Source organism: Chiloscyllium punctatum, chromosome 40 (genome assembly GCF_047496795.1).
Source record: "Chiloscyllium punctatum isolate Juve2018m chromosome 40, sChiPun1.3, whole genome shotgun sequence".
In the NCBI taxonomy this organism is placed as follows: Eukaryota; Metazoa; Chordata; class Chondrichthyes; order Orectolobiformes; family Hemiscylliidae; genus Chiloscyllium; species Chiloscyllium punctatum.
Window position 1 is genome coordinate 22,225,669 of NC_092778.1, and position 16,111 is coordinate 22,241,779.

Consider the following 16,111-nt stretch of genomic DNA (forward strand, 5'->3'; position numbering starts at 1 on the left):
ACCATGTGAGGTATTGAGGAGCCCGAGCAAAACTGGAGTCCATGGGAATCAGGAAAAACTTCTGTTTGTTGGAGTCATACCTTCTTGACGAAGGACTTATGCCCAAAATGTCAATTCTCTGCTGTTCGATGCGGCCTGACCTGCTGTGCTTTTCCAGCAACACATGTTTTGACTCTGACTCATGAGTATCTGCAGTCCTCACTTTCTCCTGGAGTCATACCGTGCACAAAAGGAAAATGGTTTTGCTTTTTGGAAGTCAGACATCTTAGCTCCCGGGCATCTCCACAGGAGGTCAGCTGGGTGGTGTCTTAGGTCTAATCATCTTGAGCTGCTTCATTAATGACCTTCCCTCCATCATAAGGTCAGAAGTGGGGATGTTCTTTGATGCTCAATGTTCAATGCCATTCGTGATTCCTCAGATACTGAAGTAGTCCATTTTCAAATGCAAGATGATCCCGAAAGTGTTCAGGTTTGGGCTGATATATGACAAGTATCATGCAGGTCACAAAAGGGTCAGACAATTATCAACTTCAAAAAGATACAATCTAATCACTGCCTTTGACATCACTGAAGCTCCCACTATCAACATCCATTGACGGGTAACTAAACTGGACTCACCACGTAAATATAATGGCTACAAGACCAGGTTAGAAACAGTCACTCATTCCCTGACTCTCCAAAACCTGTCCATTATGTCCAAGGTACAAGTCAGGAGTGTGATGGAATACTCCCCACTTGCCTGAAAGAGTGCAACTCTGTCAGCATTCAAGAAGTTTGATGCCAAAAAGGACAAAGCAGACTGCATGTTTAGCACCACATTCACCAATTTGAACATTCACTCCTTCAGCATTGAAACACAATACCAGCAATTTGTGTAGCATCTATAATAGGCTAATGGAGTCGCAGAGATGTACGGCACAGAAACAGAACCTTCAGTCCATGCTGACCAGATATCCTAAATTAATCTAGTCCCATTTGCCAGCACTTGGCCCATATCCCTCTAAACTCTTCCTATTCATATACCCATCCAGATGATTTTTAAATGTTGCAATTGTACTAGCCTCCACCACTTCCTCTGGCAGCTCATTCCATGCACGTACCACCCTCTGTGTGAAAAAGTTGCCCCTTAGGTCTCTTTTATATCTTTCCCCTCTCACCCTAAACCTATGCCCTCTAGTTCTGGACTCCCACCCCAGGGAAAAGACCTTGTCAATTTACCCTATCCAGGCCCCTTATGATTTTACAGGTATCCCCCACTTTTTGAAAGTTTGCTTTACACCACTTCGCTTTTACAAAAGACTCACATTAGTACCTGCTTTTGCTAACTGAAAGAAATCCAAAGAGGATTTTGCTTTTACGAGAAATGTAATTGCTTCTTCGCTTTATGTCATTTCGGCTTACGACAGGTTTCCTAGGAATGCTCTACTTTCGGATAGTGGGGAAACCTGTATAAACCTCTATAAGGTCACCCCTCAGCCGCTGATGCTCCAGGGGGAAAAAAAGCTCCATCCCATTCAGCCTCTCCCTATGGCTGTCACCCTCTAACCCTGGAAACAACCTTGTAAATCTTTTCTGAACCCTTTCAAGTTTCACAACTGCCTTGCTATTGGATGCATTGCAGACAATCACCAAGGCTCCTCTGACAGCACCTTCCAGATTCATCTACTGCCTGGAATGACAAGAGCAGCAGATACATGGGTGCACCACCAGCTGCAGATGCTCCTCCAAACCGCCTGCCAACCTGTTTTAGAAATACATTACTTCAGAGTTGCTGGGTCAAAATCCTGGAACTCCCCTACTAACAGCATTGTAAATCGAAGTTCACTTCAGTATTGCAAGAAGGTGGTTCACTACCATCTCACGGGCATTTAGGGATGGGTAATAAATACCAGCCTGGCCAGTGACATCCACATTCTGTGAATGAATTCCTAAAAAAAAGTATTCTTCACATAGATATGCTTCTGCAAATGGTAGTAATTTCACTGCATCCATTGGTTCCCACACATTCAGTTGACATGCAAAAGATAGTTGGGCCTAGGACGCTACCCTGAAAACTGTCATGGAGCTAAGATGACTGATCTCCAGTAACAAAAAACATTTTCCTTTGTGCAAGGTGTGACTCCAACCAACAGAAGTTTCCCCTAATTCCCATAGACTCCAGTTTTGCTAGGGCTCCTTGCTAGCCTGGTGGCTCTCCCTTCTCTCACATTTTAACTACATGATGCTCTCCTGAGTGCCATTGTACTGTGACTACACTGTCTGTCTCAACCAAGCAGAGAAGTAAGAGTCATATCATCATAGTCATAGAGTCATACAGCATGGAGACAGATCCTTCAGTCTAACCAGTCCATGTCGAACACAATCCCGAACTAAACTAGACCCACTTGCCTGGTCCTGGCCCATATCCCTCCAAACCTTTACTATTGATTTATCTATCCAAATGTTGTAAATGTACCCACATCCACCACTTTCTCATGAAATTCATTCCACGTGGGAACCCACCTTCTGCCTTTTTAAAAAAAAAAGCCTCGTCTTTTTTAAAAATGTGTCCCCAAGTCATTGACCCTTCTGTAGAAGTGGACACTGTTGTGCTTGTTGACTCTATGGCTGCTACCCTCAGAGGTGTAATCCTGGTTCCAGTCACCTTGATCTGGTGGGATAGCCTCCGGCTGTCATCACCAGATATCTTGAAAGATATGGCATTGAACAGACAAGTTCTAGCAGGCGGTATGAAATATGCAGAGACTACGTACTACATGGAAGATGCAAACATTCACCCAATAAGGGTAGTTTCTGAAAATATTTTTGTTTTACAGTTGAGCTTACCTTGATCCAAATCCTTCAATTAACTAAAACTGGGCAAATAATGAAATAGAAGTTGAATATGCAGAGAAATTGTGGATTGACTGAAATGTATGCATTGACATTGCCTTTTAAATTTGATGACAATTCTTAAATCCTCACTCAGTGGATGGGCTGGAAATTGAAAGTTGGATCTGTTTTCTCCTATCGGAATTCATTGGAAATTTCAGGACTTTGTTTTTAACTTAATGTACGTGACTAAGAAAAATGTTTCTTGTCAAATGTCACAAAGCATTGAATATTTGTGCATCTTAATAAGGTGACTAAGATGTTAAAAGTGAGCCCTACTGTGGCACAATGGTAGTGTTCCTGTCCCTGGCCCGTGTTTAAGTCCAGAGGTGTGTAGCAACATCTCTGAACAGGTTGATTAGAAAATTAGATTAAATAATAATGAAAAGAGTTAAACGCCTCAGAAGAATATTGCCTACTAACAGGTCAGGTAATAACTGTAAAAGCAAAATACAGCAGATACTGGCAATCTGAAGTAAAACCAGAAAGTGCTGGAGAAACTCAGCAGCATCTGTTGGAAACAGAGTTAATGTTTCATTGATGATAATAATCAGTCAGGATTAGCTAGGGCCCAAATATATCTGTCTTGTTTGTCAAACTATACGTGAAATGATGGAAATTGGTGCCAATGGCTATAGATGGTGTAGATCAATTAGTTTATGTATATGCTGAAGGAAGGCTGATCCGAGCTCATCCATCCAAGAAAAGAAGTGATAGTTCCACACCACTTTATCTGGTTGTTCCTTCATTTTTCTTTCCGGGATTCAGGCCTCCATCACCCTGCCTCAATTCCAAATGTTCTCCATGATTTACTGAATGTAAACTATCTGCCATTGGTTCTGAATTTGCCTTTGTTCAGTTTGAGCCTCTTGCACTCTTCCCTAGTGCTTTCATTTCAAATTTAAACTATGGTCTGTAGGCTGCTTATTGAATACCAAATGTAATCTTATTCCTTTGTGATGTTCCTGTCAGTTACCTCCTTCAGGTCATCAGTAACATAACAATGTACTGAAATGGGAAAACATAAGCAGCTTCTGTAGCCTATTGAAAATTGTGCATTTCCTTCATTGGAGCTAAAGTATGTACATGTGCCAGCAGAGGAACTCTAGTAGCATGAATGTTAATGAACACAGATCCTTTTTGAAAAATTTAAGTAGTTCCAGTTCTAAGTGTTTCTGGCGAATTTATAATGATTTCTGTCTCAAGAACATTCCACCTTCCAGTTTAGTTTCTTTGTAAGACTATAACATGATGGCAAATAGAAACTAAAAGAATGAGGCAGGAGCAATTTATAGCAGTCTGATTTTCTTACAGTCATTGAGGTAATTCCATTGTGTTTATCCAGCTGCAGCCCTTGCTTCTGATACAGTCTCTGCACAGTTGTGGATCTGTCATATCCACTCAAAACTCTTTCACTGAGAGTATGGAACTTAATTGGAGTGACAAGGAAATCAATCAAAGCTTTGAATATCAGGTAAAGTATCTCAACATGGCAATAGTCTCTTCGTAAATTCTGAGCGTAGTGTAGTCTTAGTGCCTTTTGTGTAGCTCCAGCCCCATTCTATAATTTGAGTTTAATTGTACGTCAAACTTGTGCATCTCAGGCATTTTGATCTTGTGTGCAATTGCAAATATAATTCTTCATCTGAACACCAAACACCCACTAGTCTTTCAGTTATTTAAATAACATCAGAGAATAATGACAATACTTGCGTGAAATCATAGAGATGTACAGCACGGAAACAGACCCTTCAGTCCAACTCATCCATGTCAACCAGATATCCTAACCTAATCTAGTCCCATTTGCCAGCACTAGGCCCATATCCCTCCAAACCCTTCCTATTCATATACCCATCCAGATTCCTTTTAAATGTTGCAATTGTACTAGCCTCCACCACTTCCTCTGGCAACTCATTCCATATACTCACCACTCTTTGCATGAAAAAGTTGCCCCTTAGGTCCCTTTTTATATCTTTCCCCTCTCACCCTAAACCTATACCCTCTACTTCTGGACTCCCTCACTCCAGGGAAACGACTTTGTCAATTTATCCTATCCATGCCCCTCATGGTTTTATAAACCTTTATAAGGTCACCCCCTCAGCCTTCGACACTCCAGAGAAAGCAGTCCCAGCCTATTCCGCCTCTCCCTCTCGCTCAAATCCTCCAACCCTGGCAGCGTCCTTGTAAATCTTTTCTGAACCCTTGGGATTACTTGATATCACATGGTTGCTTATGGGTCTCTGACCATTGGGAGTGAAGTTCCCTTTTAGGAGATGGTGTAAGGTGGATAAGCCAATAAGAGCCCGCTTAGATGTGGTCAATGATAGGCAGCATGAGATAGAACGGAGGCATGCGCTGTCACCCCAGACCACTATTACCCTAATTAAACTTACCATCATGATTATTTCATAGTCATAGAGTCATATAGCACAGAAACAATCCCAACCAATCCATGCCAAACATAATCCCCACTGTCTGCTCCTGGCCCATATCTTTCCAAACCCGTCCTATTCATGTGTCTTCTAAATGTTACAATTGTGTCGCATTCACCACTTCCTCAGAAAGTTCATTCCACGCACAAATCATCCTCTGTGTAAAAAATTTTCCCCTCATGCCTTTTTTAAAAAATCTCTCTCCTATCACCTTAGAAATGTGCCCCCTAGTATTGAAATCCCCTACCCTAGGGAAAAGCCACCTACCATTGACCATATCTATACTCCTCATGACCTTATAAACGTCAATAAGGTCACCTCTTAACTTAAGGCATTGTGGACAGAATTCTTTTTTCTAACTGTGGTGTGTGTGTGTGTGTGTTGGGTGGTGACAACACACTATACAAAACAGAGAGAGAACTCACCCAATCATCCACCAATCTACTCATTAAGAACTGACAGGTGAGCAGAGTATGTATCTTGCCTTATCATAGGACTTGACATTGGTGATTGCTGGGGGGTCACAGGGAAAGGGGCAATAATGCAACCAATACTGAACTCTTCATGGCCTCAGTTGGTAGCAAGTCAGGGGATGGACCTCTAGTCCAGCACTTAATTGCTGAGGTGGCAAGAAGGGGGTGAGTTTCCTCTTCAAACCAGCATTCCCCATTATTTCCCTTATTCACCACCTTTAAGGAGAGGAAGCCGTGACCTTGATGTTTCATGGAGTTACCACAGTAATGTCTAATTAATTGGCCTGCTTCTCAGTCCTGGCTATTATGGAGCCAGCTCCAAGTACTCTTAAAGATAATCATCACACTTCAGTAGGGTTTTAGTTATTTCCGTCTGGGCAGCTCAAGAGCTCCTGTATTTCCAAGTTAACAGAGATTTTAGTCCAGTTGCACATTCCAAATCCATGCCTCACTCACTGACAGTGTCTCAATGAAGACAGAACACAATGTTGAGAATCCTGGAGGCAATTTTTTCTTAATAAGCAACTGATCAGGATGGACTGCTGCTACCCCGTCCATTTGTCATATGTTTTTCACTTTCTACAGAGTAACAGACCAACGAGACCAGACAGTATCGGAATTGCTGCCACTTTCTCCAACGTTTTCCAGTCGTCTTGTGGAAGGCAGGACATTCTTGGGAAGATCCAAACTGATTATCGTGACCAGCTCAACCACTATCTGAAATTGTCCTTCTGCAACATGTCAAATGTGGGATTTTTTTTTTGTTTCCATTTTACCCGTGATCTTGTTTAATCTTCATTCATCCTGCTTTTCAAAAGGATTGATTGGCCTGCATTTCAATTCCATTTCGTTACAATCAGTATTACTGTCTGAAATTCTAGAGTCCTTTTTTTGATGGTAATTTGTTGATTCAATTTGTGCTGTGGGATCAGTTTGAAAGACTGAGAAACCTGAGCCACGGTCAGCAGCTGGTGAAAGGCGGTTATAGCTCCTCGGTTAGTTCAGTTCTGACCAACTGTATCCCAAGATTGTAGGGGAGCAGAGGACCGGGTCACACCATCTGGGCAGGTGCTATAGTCCATAACACCAAAAAAATACGAGCAGAAGCAGGCCATTCAGCCCATTGAGCCTGATCCACCATTCAGTGAGGTGGTCCATCCTTGTCAGGCGCCATCTGCCCAGTGGAGGTGACCACCAGCAGCAGGGCCCACCCCCACAGGAATAAACCCCTCTGTTCCTCCCTAACGTACCTTTTCCCCCATGCCAGAACCTTCCTCACTGACCCTGGCATTCCCAACCCATTTTGAGTCTCCATTGACAATCCTCACCACGGGGAGTAGTACCAGCAGTGGTCATTGTTCCTTGGTAGCACTGTTAGTAATGGAGACTTGTTGGTCTCTTGTTTGGTCAGCAACGCTCAGTGGGCGGGCACATCTGCTCAAGAATGGGATGGCCATGTGGTAAATTTCCCTGCAGGAGCCAATGTGAGATTGCCAATGGCTGTCCAGTGGCTGGGCCGACCCAATGCTGTATTTGGAGGACAAGGGTGGAACTCTGCTCAAATGGTCACTTTCCAGGCCCGAGAGACATAGCCTGCTGGGTGGGGTGTTAGCTCCTCTCCAAAATGTATTAATGTTAGCAAAACCTCAGAAGAGAAAAGATGAGAGAGGGAGAATTCGACAAAGGATGGAGAGGGTGAGGAGATGCTTTGTGAGGTAAGAGTGTAATGAAAAGCTTCATCTTTGTTTTCAGTCTATCAAACTGTCAGGAAAGCACCAGCGGAATAAAGGAGAAGTTATTCTGTCATCCCAAACCCGAGTCAGTCTTTCCAGTAATGAGAAACATGACATGATGCTGGCAATGTCTCTGAGAGACAGTGGACAGGCAAATGTAAAGAACTACTCTCTGGACATGGAGGTACTTCAATTCACTGTGACATGTATCTGTAGAATATGGAACACTGGAATATTTTTGGCACTAATCATGTGTTAGCCACTTCTATTTTATCAATGGTTAATGCCTGACAAACCAAAATATTAATTAAAATAATAATGGAATGACTTGGTATTTTCAAGGTTTAACCCCAATGTGGCACTGAATTAATGATGTAGAGGTGCTGGTATTCGTATGGAGTGGACAGATTCAGAAGTGACACAACACCAAATTAAATTCCAACAAGTTTATTTGAAATCACAACCTTTGGAGTGCTGCTCCTTCGTCAGGTGGAGTGACATCACTTCCCAAAGGAGCAGTGCTCTGAAAGCTTGTGATTTCCAATAAACCTGGTAGATTATAACCTGGTGTCGTCTGACCTCTTGGAATTGAATTAAAGTATGTTAGTAAGCTGAGCCATTTGATTTGAGACGCACTTTTGATTCCTGGGACAAAATACAAACATTTGGTAAATGCTTTGCTTCTTCTATAGTGGAGAGCTTCAGATGTCAGTCATCTAGGCCTGCTCGGGATGTACACTGCCTCAGCCATCAAAAGAAGAGTGGTTCTGGAGGCAAAGATTGAAAACAAAGAGAAACTTAAAGTCGCCAGCACACGTGAGAGAGGATGTCAGCATTACTACACTGGATATACTTCTGGTAAGGATTATCAATTATAGAGTCATAGAGATGTACAGCATGGAAACAGACCCTTCGGTCCAACCCGTCCATGCCGACCAGATATCCCAACCCAATCTCGTCCCGCCTGCCAGCACTCAGCCCATATCCCTCCAAACCCTTGTTATGCATACACCCATCCAGATGCCTTTTAAATGTTGCAATTGTACCAACCTCCACCACTTCCTCTAGCAGCTCATTCCATATACGTACCACCCTCTGTGTGAAAAAGTTGCCCCTTAGGTCCCTTTATATCTTTCCCCTCTCACCCTAAACCTATGCTCTCTAGTTTTGGACTTCCCCACCCCAGGAAAAAGACCTTGTCAATTTATTGTATCCGTGCTCCTCATGATCCTCCAGCAAAAACAGCCCCAGCCTATTCAACCTCTCCCTGTAGCTCAGATCCTCCAACCCTGGCAACATCCTTGTAAATCTTTTCTGAACCCTTTCAAGTTTCACGACATCTTTCCAATCGGAAGAAGACCAGAATTGCATGCAATATTCCAACATTGGCCTAACCAATGTCCTGTACAGCCACAATATGACCTCCCAACTCCTGTACTCAATAGTCTGACCAATAAAGGAAAGCATACCAAACGGCTTCTTCACTATCCTATCTACCTGTGATTCCACTTTCAAGGAGCTATGAACCTGCACTCCAAGGTCTCTTTGTTCAGCAACACTCCCTAGGACCTTACCATTAAGTGTACCAGTCCTACTCTGATTTGCTTTCCCAAAATGCAGCACCTTGTATTTATCTAAATTAAACTCCATCTGCCACTTCTCAGCCCATTGGCCCATTTGATCAAGATCCTGTTGTAATCTGAGGTAACCTCCTACACTGTCCACTACACCTCCAATTTTGGTGTCATCTGCAAAATTATTAACTAAACCTCTTATGCTCGATCATCCATAGAGCTGAACAAATATTACTTTTCACCGTTTGGTAAAGTATAATAAAATGATCTTAGAAATGAAGAACTTAGATTTATATTGTGCGGAGGTCTTTATCTTTGTTACTCTTCCACGGGCTGTGGGTATTTCTGACTGGGTCAGCATTTTTTTGTCCTTCCCTAATTGCACTTAAACTAATCGGTTTGCTCAGCCATTTCAGAGGACGGATAAGAATCGACCACATTGCTGTGGGTCTGGAATCACATGTAGGCCAGACCAGGTAAGGATGACAGTTTCCTACCCTAAAGAACATTAGTGACCAGATGAGTTGCTAATGACAATCGACAGTGGATTCACGGCATCGTTAGGCCAGCTCGTGATTTTCAAGATTTTTTTTAAAATTCCAATTTCACCATCCCTGGTTTTCCAACGCAGAAATTTGGGTTTTTGGATTCTGTGTCCTGGATCATGACCACAATGGGGATTCATTAGTATGTCTGAAATAAAGGTCTCATTAATAATAATGATGAAGCTTTCAGATTGTCTCAAAGACCTCCTTGGTTTATTAATGTCCTTGAAGGGGAAGAAATTAGCTGCTGTAACATGGTCTGGCCTAGAAGTGACTCCAGGCCAACAGCAATGTGCTTACCATAAGGGTCCTCTGAAATGGCCTAGTGAGCCACTTGGTTATATTAAACCACAACAGCAGAATTGAATAAGAAGTGTGGCCATACTCAACATGGACTGTGCTGGTTCAAGAAGCTGCTCACCACCACCAACCCCAAGGGCAATTAGGGACAGGCACTAAATGCTGGGCTTGCTAACAACACGCATGTACCGAGAATAAATAATTAAAAAGAAACTGGCTGTATTTGTTCTGCGATTTTTTTTTTCAGCAGCTTGTTGGATTTTTGAAACCTTTCCACTTCCTGCAGAAATTATTGTTTGATAACAATAACAAATTGTCTGTCCCGAAGGTGGACCAGATGAGGACGGAGTAGCATTGGCTCTTTGCTCCAGTGGAAGAGGCAGTGCGAAAGCAGAACTGTATCAGACGCTGAATGAGACGAAGCTGGGAGAACTGGGCCATGTTGCGTTTGCTGTTGTCAATAGGAGTATGCAGAGTGTCCTGAGAGTAACGACACAAGGCTGTGGCCACCTCATTACCAGGACTGAGGTAGTTTCATCCATTGATAATCAACGTATAATTGCGTGCTTATGACCCCATTTTAATGCCTCAGGTCAAGTGTGATTCTATAGAGAGAGAGAGAGAGAGACATGCAATGGGGTCGTTCAGCAATGGCGCAGAGATGGGAGGGCTTCCATTGTTGTGTGAGAATGCAGGGAATAGGAGGAGGATATCATGACAATAAAGGGTATTCGACTCTATTCTGTTGAGCAAGAGGAAGCTGATGAAAAGTTAAGGTTTCTCCAAATAAAAACAGACCTCTTCTATAGGAAAGATTTGGTAAACTAGAGAGGGGTGCAAAAAAGATTTGGGGTTGGAGGGTTTGAGGTAGAAAGAGAGAGTGGGTAGGCTGGGGTCCCTTACACACACACACACACACACACACACACACACACACACACACACACACACACACACACACACACACCTTCAGTGTTGGAGGCTAAAGGGTGTCCTTACAGAGGTTTGTAAAATCATGAGGGACTTGGGTAGGGTAATAGCCAAGGTCTTTTTCCAAGAGTAGGGGAGTCCAGAACTAGAGGTCATAGGTTGAAGATGAGAGAGGAAAGATATAAAACGGACCCATGGAGCAACTTTCTCACACAGAGGATGGTGCATGTATGGAATGAGTTACCAGAGGAGGTGGAGGAGGAGGGTAAAATTTCAATATTTAGAAAACATCTGGATGGGTATATGAGTCGAAAGGGCTTAGAGGGATATGAGCCAAATGCTGGCAAATGGAACTACGTCAGATTGGGATATCTGGTCAGCGCAGATGAGTTGGACCAAAAGATCTGTTTTTATGCTATATGACTCAATGATTCTGTCCAGTGGATTACTTAGAGTCCTGGAGATGTACAGCATGGAAACAGATCCTTCGGTCCAACCCATCCATGCCAACCAGATATCCCAATCCAATCTAGTCCCACCTGCCAGCACCCGGCCCATATCCCTCCAAACCCTTCCTATTCATATACCCATCCAAATGCCTTTTAAATGTTGCAATTGTACAAGCCTCCACCACTTTATCTGGCAGCTCATTCCATACACATACCACCGCGTCTCTTTTATATCTTTCTCCTCTCACCTTAAACCTATGCCCCCTAGTTCTGGACTCCCTCACCCCAGGGAAAAGACTTTGTCTATTAATCCTATCCATGCCCCTCATAATTTTGTAAACCTCTATAAGGTCACCCCTCAGCCTCCGACGCTCCAGGGAAAACAGCCCCAGCCTGTTCAGCCTCTCCTTATAGCTCAAATCCTCCAACCCTGGCAACATCTTTGTAAATCTTTTCTGAATCCTTTCCGATAGAAAGGAGACCAGAATTGCACGCAATATTCCTACAGTGGCCTAACCAATGTCCTGTACAGCTGCAACATGACCTCCAAAACCCTGTACTCAATACTCTGACCGATAACAGAAAGCATACTAAACTCGGCCTTCACTATCCTATCCACCTGTGACTCCACTTTCAAGGAGCTATGAACCTGCACTCCAAGGTCTCTTTGTTCAGCAACATTCCCTAGGACCTTACCATTAAGTCCTGCTAAGATTTGCTTTAAAAAAATACAGCACCTTGCATTTATCTGAATTAAACTCCATCTGCCACTTCTGAGCCCATTGGCCCATCTGATCAAGATCCTGTTGTAATCTGAGGTAACCTTCTTCGCTGTCCACTATATCTCCAATTTTGGTGTCACCTGCAAACTTGCTAACTATCCCTCTTATGCTTACATTCAAATCATTTATATAAATGACAAAAAGTAGTGGACCCAGCACCGATCCTTGTGGCACTCCACTGGTCACAGGCCTCCAGTCCGAAAAATAACCCTCCACTACCACCCTCTGTCTTCTGTTTGAGCCAGTTCTGTATCCAAATGGCTAGTTCTCCCTGTATTCTGTGAGATCTAACCTTGCTAACCAGTCTCGCATGAGGAACCTTGTCGAATGCCTTACTGAAGTCCAGATAGATCACATCTACCACTCTGCCCTCATCAATCCTCTTGTTACTTCTTCAAAAAACTCAATCAAGTTTGTGAGACATGATTTTCCACATACAAAGCCATGTTGACTATCCCTAATCAGTCCTTGCCTTTCTAAATCCATGCATATCCTGTCCCTCAGAATCCCCTCCAATAACTTGGCCAACACTGACGTCAGGCTCACTGGTCTATAGTTCCCTGGCTTTTCCTTACCACCTTTTCTTAAATAGTGGCACCACGTTAGCTACCCTTCAGTCTTGCAGCACCTCACCCATGGCTGTCGATGATACAAATATTTCAGCCAGATGCCCAGAAGTCTATTCCCTAGCTTCCTACAAAGTTCTGGCATTTATCTAATCAGGTTCTGGAGAAATATCCACCTTTGTGCATTTTAAGACCTCCTGCATCTCCTTTTCTGTAAAATGGACACTTTTGAAGACATCACTTTTTATTTCCCGAAGTTCCCTAGCTTCCATGTCCTTCTCCACACTAAATACTGATGTAAAATATCTGTGTAGTATTCACCCATCTCCTGTGGTTCCACACATAAATGGTCTCAATGATCTTTAAGGGGCCCTATTCTCTCCATAGTTACTCTTTTGCCTTTAATGTATTTCTCGAATCTCTTCAGATTTTCCTTAACCCTAAGCTACCTCATGTTGCCTTTTCGTCCTCCTGATTTCCCTTTTATGTATACTCCACTGGATCCCAGCTGACTATATCTGACATATGACTCCTTTTTCTTGACCAGCACCTCAAGTTTTCTAGTCATCCGGCATTCTTTACACCTACAAGCCTTGCCCTTTGCACGAACAGGAACATAATGTCTCTGAATTCTCAAACTCATTTTTGAAGGCTTCCTATTTTCTAACCATCCCTTACTCTGCGAACAGCCTCCCCAGTCAACCTTTGAAAGCTTCTGCCTGATAACGTCAAAATTGGCCTTACTCTAGTTTTGAACTTTGACCTTTAGATCAGATCTATCCTTTTCCATAGCTATTTTAAAACAAATAGAAGTAAGAACACTTGCCCCACTGACATCTTAGTCATTTGCACTGACTAGTTTGCCAAGAGAAGATCAAGTTTTGCTCCTCCTCTAATAGGTACATTCACATAGAGAATAAGAAAATGGTCTAGTACATAGTTAAAAAAATTCCTCCCCATCCAAGCCCTTAACACTGTGACAGGCCCAGTTTATTTGGAAAGTTAAAACCCCTTACCATTACAACCATATTATTGTTACAGATATAAGATCTCCTTACATATTTGCTTCTCAATTTCCCATCGACTGGGGAGGCCTATAGTTCAATCCAAATAAGGTGATCATCCCTTTCTGATTTCTCAGTTTTACCCATATAATTTAATTAGATGTTCTGCCTTGAATATCCACCCTCCGTATAATTGTAATATTATCTTTAACCAAAAACTCCACTACTCCTCCTCCTCCACTTGTGTCCCACTTTCTATACTTCCTATTGCATCTATCACCCTGGAACACTTTGCTGCCAGGACCACCCTTCTCTGAGCCAGGTTTCTGTAATATCCCAGTCCCATTTTCCCAACCATGAACTAAGTTCATCTGCCCTGCCTGTCAGCCCTCTGTCATTTATTTCAATGCACCAGTGTTACCTTGTTCTCTGTGGTGCTCTTTTCTGCCTTGACTATTTAACTTGTTTCCTTTATCTACTATACCAGACTCAGACTTGTCTTTTTTTTCTCTCTATTGCTTTAGGTCCCACCCCGCTTACTAATTTAAAGCTTTCCAAGCAGCTCTAGCAGATCTCCTCACCAGAATATTGGATCTTTTCCAATTCAGGTGCAACTTGTCCTTCTTATGCGGGTCACTTCTACCCCAGAAGAGATTCCAATGATCCAAAATTATGCATCCTTGTCCCATACACCAGCTCCTTCGTTGCACATTCATTTGCCCTATCCTGCCATTCCTCCTCTCACTAGCACAGAGGCTCTAGAAATAATCCAGTTATTACTACCTGTGGGGACCTTCTGTTTAATTTCCTGCATAGTTTCCTATGTTCCCTCTGCAGAACCTCATCCCTTCCTCCACCTATGCACTTTGCACCAACACGGACAACGACCTTCTGTTGGTTACTCTCCCCTTTCAAAATATTCTGCTCTCACTCTCGATTAAAAACAAAAAAAAAGTCATGGTGTTTTGATGGTAGGGAAGCCTTTTAGTTGTGAATGCTAACACTTCTGGATATAAATGTAAAAAGAAGAAATAACAAAACAGACTCACAGCATCTGGCAGTGTAGTGGTAGTATCCCTAACTTTGGGCCAGGAGGCCCATTCATGTCCCACCTGCTCCAGAGGTATGACATAATATCGCTGAACAGCTTGATTACAAAAATATATGAAGTGGACCCAGGTGGTGGTTAATAGTTAAAAATAAAAATGAAAATGCCACAGTGATTTGGTGATGGGAGAAAAGAATTTCGCAGTTGTGTGTAAATGCTCTTCTGGATGTTGACAAACCCGTTAAGGGCGAAGGTGAAAGAGGGGTAGGGAGAGAGGGAAGGAGCTGAATCAAAATGGAGTTAGAGGAGAGGGTCTGCTTTATCCTCAACCTATTTTCCAATCAACCTGTTCAGAGATGATATTACATACCTCTGAAACAGAGAACCTGTTGAGAACCTGGACCTCCAGTTCTAGGGGTAGGGACACTACCACAGCACCACAAGAGAGCCCAAATATGGAATAGCTTACGAATTTGTGTGACATCCATGCACAAGGACCAAGCTAATCTTCTCAGTATCATTGTAGTTTTCGTAGAAGTTCTGCTGAATGAAAAGGTACATGTTTGTTTGGGCAGGCCACTGCCTGTTACCAAGTAAACTCATTCTCCTCAAGCTTCATGATTCCCCATGGGGCATGTAGGAATTATCACACTAACTTGATGCTAGTTCATGCAACCCCAGCCATAACCTTTTTACCCTGACACCCTCCCTGCCAACCCATTGAGTAACCACCAAAGGAAGATCTCGGAAGCCATGGATAGGTTTCCAAACATCAGCTAGAGTTCACTCATTGAGAAAATGGTCTCCAAAATGAAACACTGTTCAGTGCAGTTGACTACATCAAGTGCTTAATCCCTGATAAAATCAAGCATTTGTGTTCATAACCCCACATCAAAATCAGTTAATCCTTTAATAGTCCTTTGTGGGCGGCACGGTGGCACAGTGGTTAGCACTGCTGCCTCACAGCGCCAGAGATCCGGGTTCAATTCCCGCCTCAGGCGACTCTCTGTGTGGAGTTTGCACGTTCTCCCCGTGTCTGCGTGGGTTTCCTCCGGGTGCTCCGGTTTCCTCCCACAGTCCAAAGATGTGCAGGTCAGGTGAATTGGCCATGCTAAATTGCCCGTAGTGTTAGGTAAGTGGTAAATGTAGGGGTATGGGTGGGTTGCGCTTTGGCGGGGCGGTGTGGACTTGTTGGGCCGAAGGGCCTGTTTCCACACTGTAAGTAATCTAATCTAATTTAATCTAATCTAATCTAGTCCCTTTGAGCTGTCAATCCAGCTGCCTCCCATTGAGATAATAATAGGTTGTGGAAAGCAGCCAAACATAATTGCATACAGTTGCTTTTCATTTTATAAAGGTCAGGGGATATGAATAATTTGGTAGATTAACACTTCTGTTGCCTGA

General features: G+C 43.0%; 1 protein-coding gene and 1 non-coding gene across 5 annotated transcripts in view; one reads left to right on the forward strand and one right to left on the reverse strand.

Moving 5' to 3' along the window:
* LOC140464425 (uncharacterized) overlaps positions 1-16,111 on the forward strand; it is a 409,548-nt gene that overhangs the window by 327,947 nt on the left and 65,490 nt on the right. For all 4 annotated transcript variants that reach the window (XM_072559463.1, XM_072559465.1, XM_072559466.1 and 1 more), the window contains 5 exons: positions 4,217-4,345; positions 6,362-6,523; positions 7,529-7,693; positions 8,202-8,367; positions 10,257-10,456. In XM_072559463.1, the coding sequence (XP_072415564.1) occupies positions 4,217-4,345; positions 6,362-6,523; positions 7,529-7,693; positions 8,202-8,367; positions 10,257-10,456 (822 nt within the window). The remainder of the gene's footprint in view (positions 1-4,216; positions 4,346-6,361; positions 6,524-7,528; positions 7,694-8,201; positions 8,368-10,256; positions 10,457-16,111) is intronic.
* LOC140464809 (U6 spliceosomal RNA) lies at positions 15,157-15,260 on the reverse strand. The gene has a single exon (XR_011954984.1). It is a non-coding gene; the product is annotated as a U6 spliceosomal RNA (small nuclear RNA).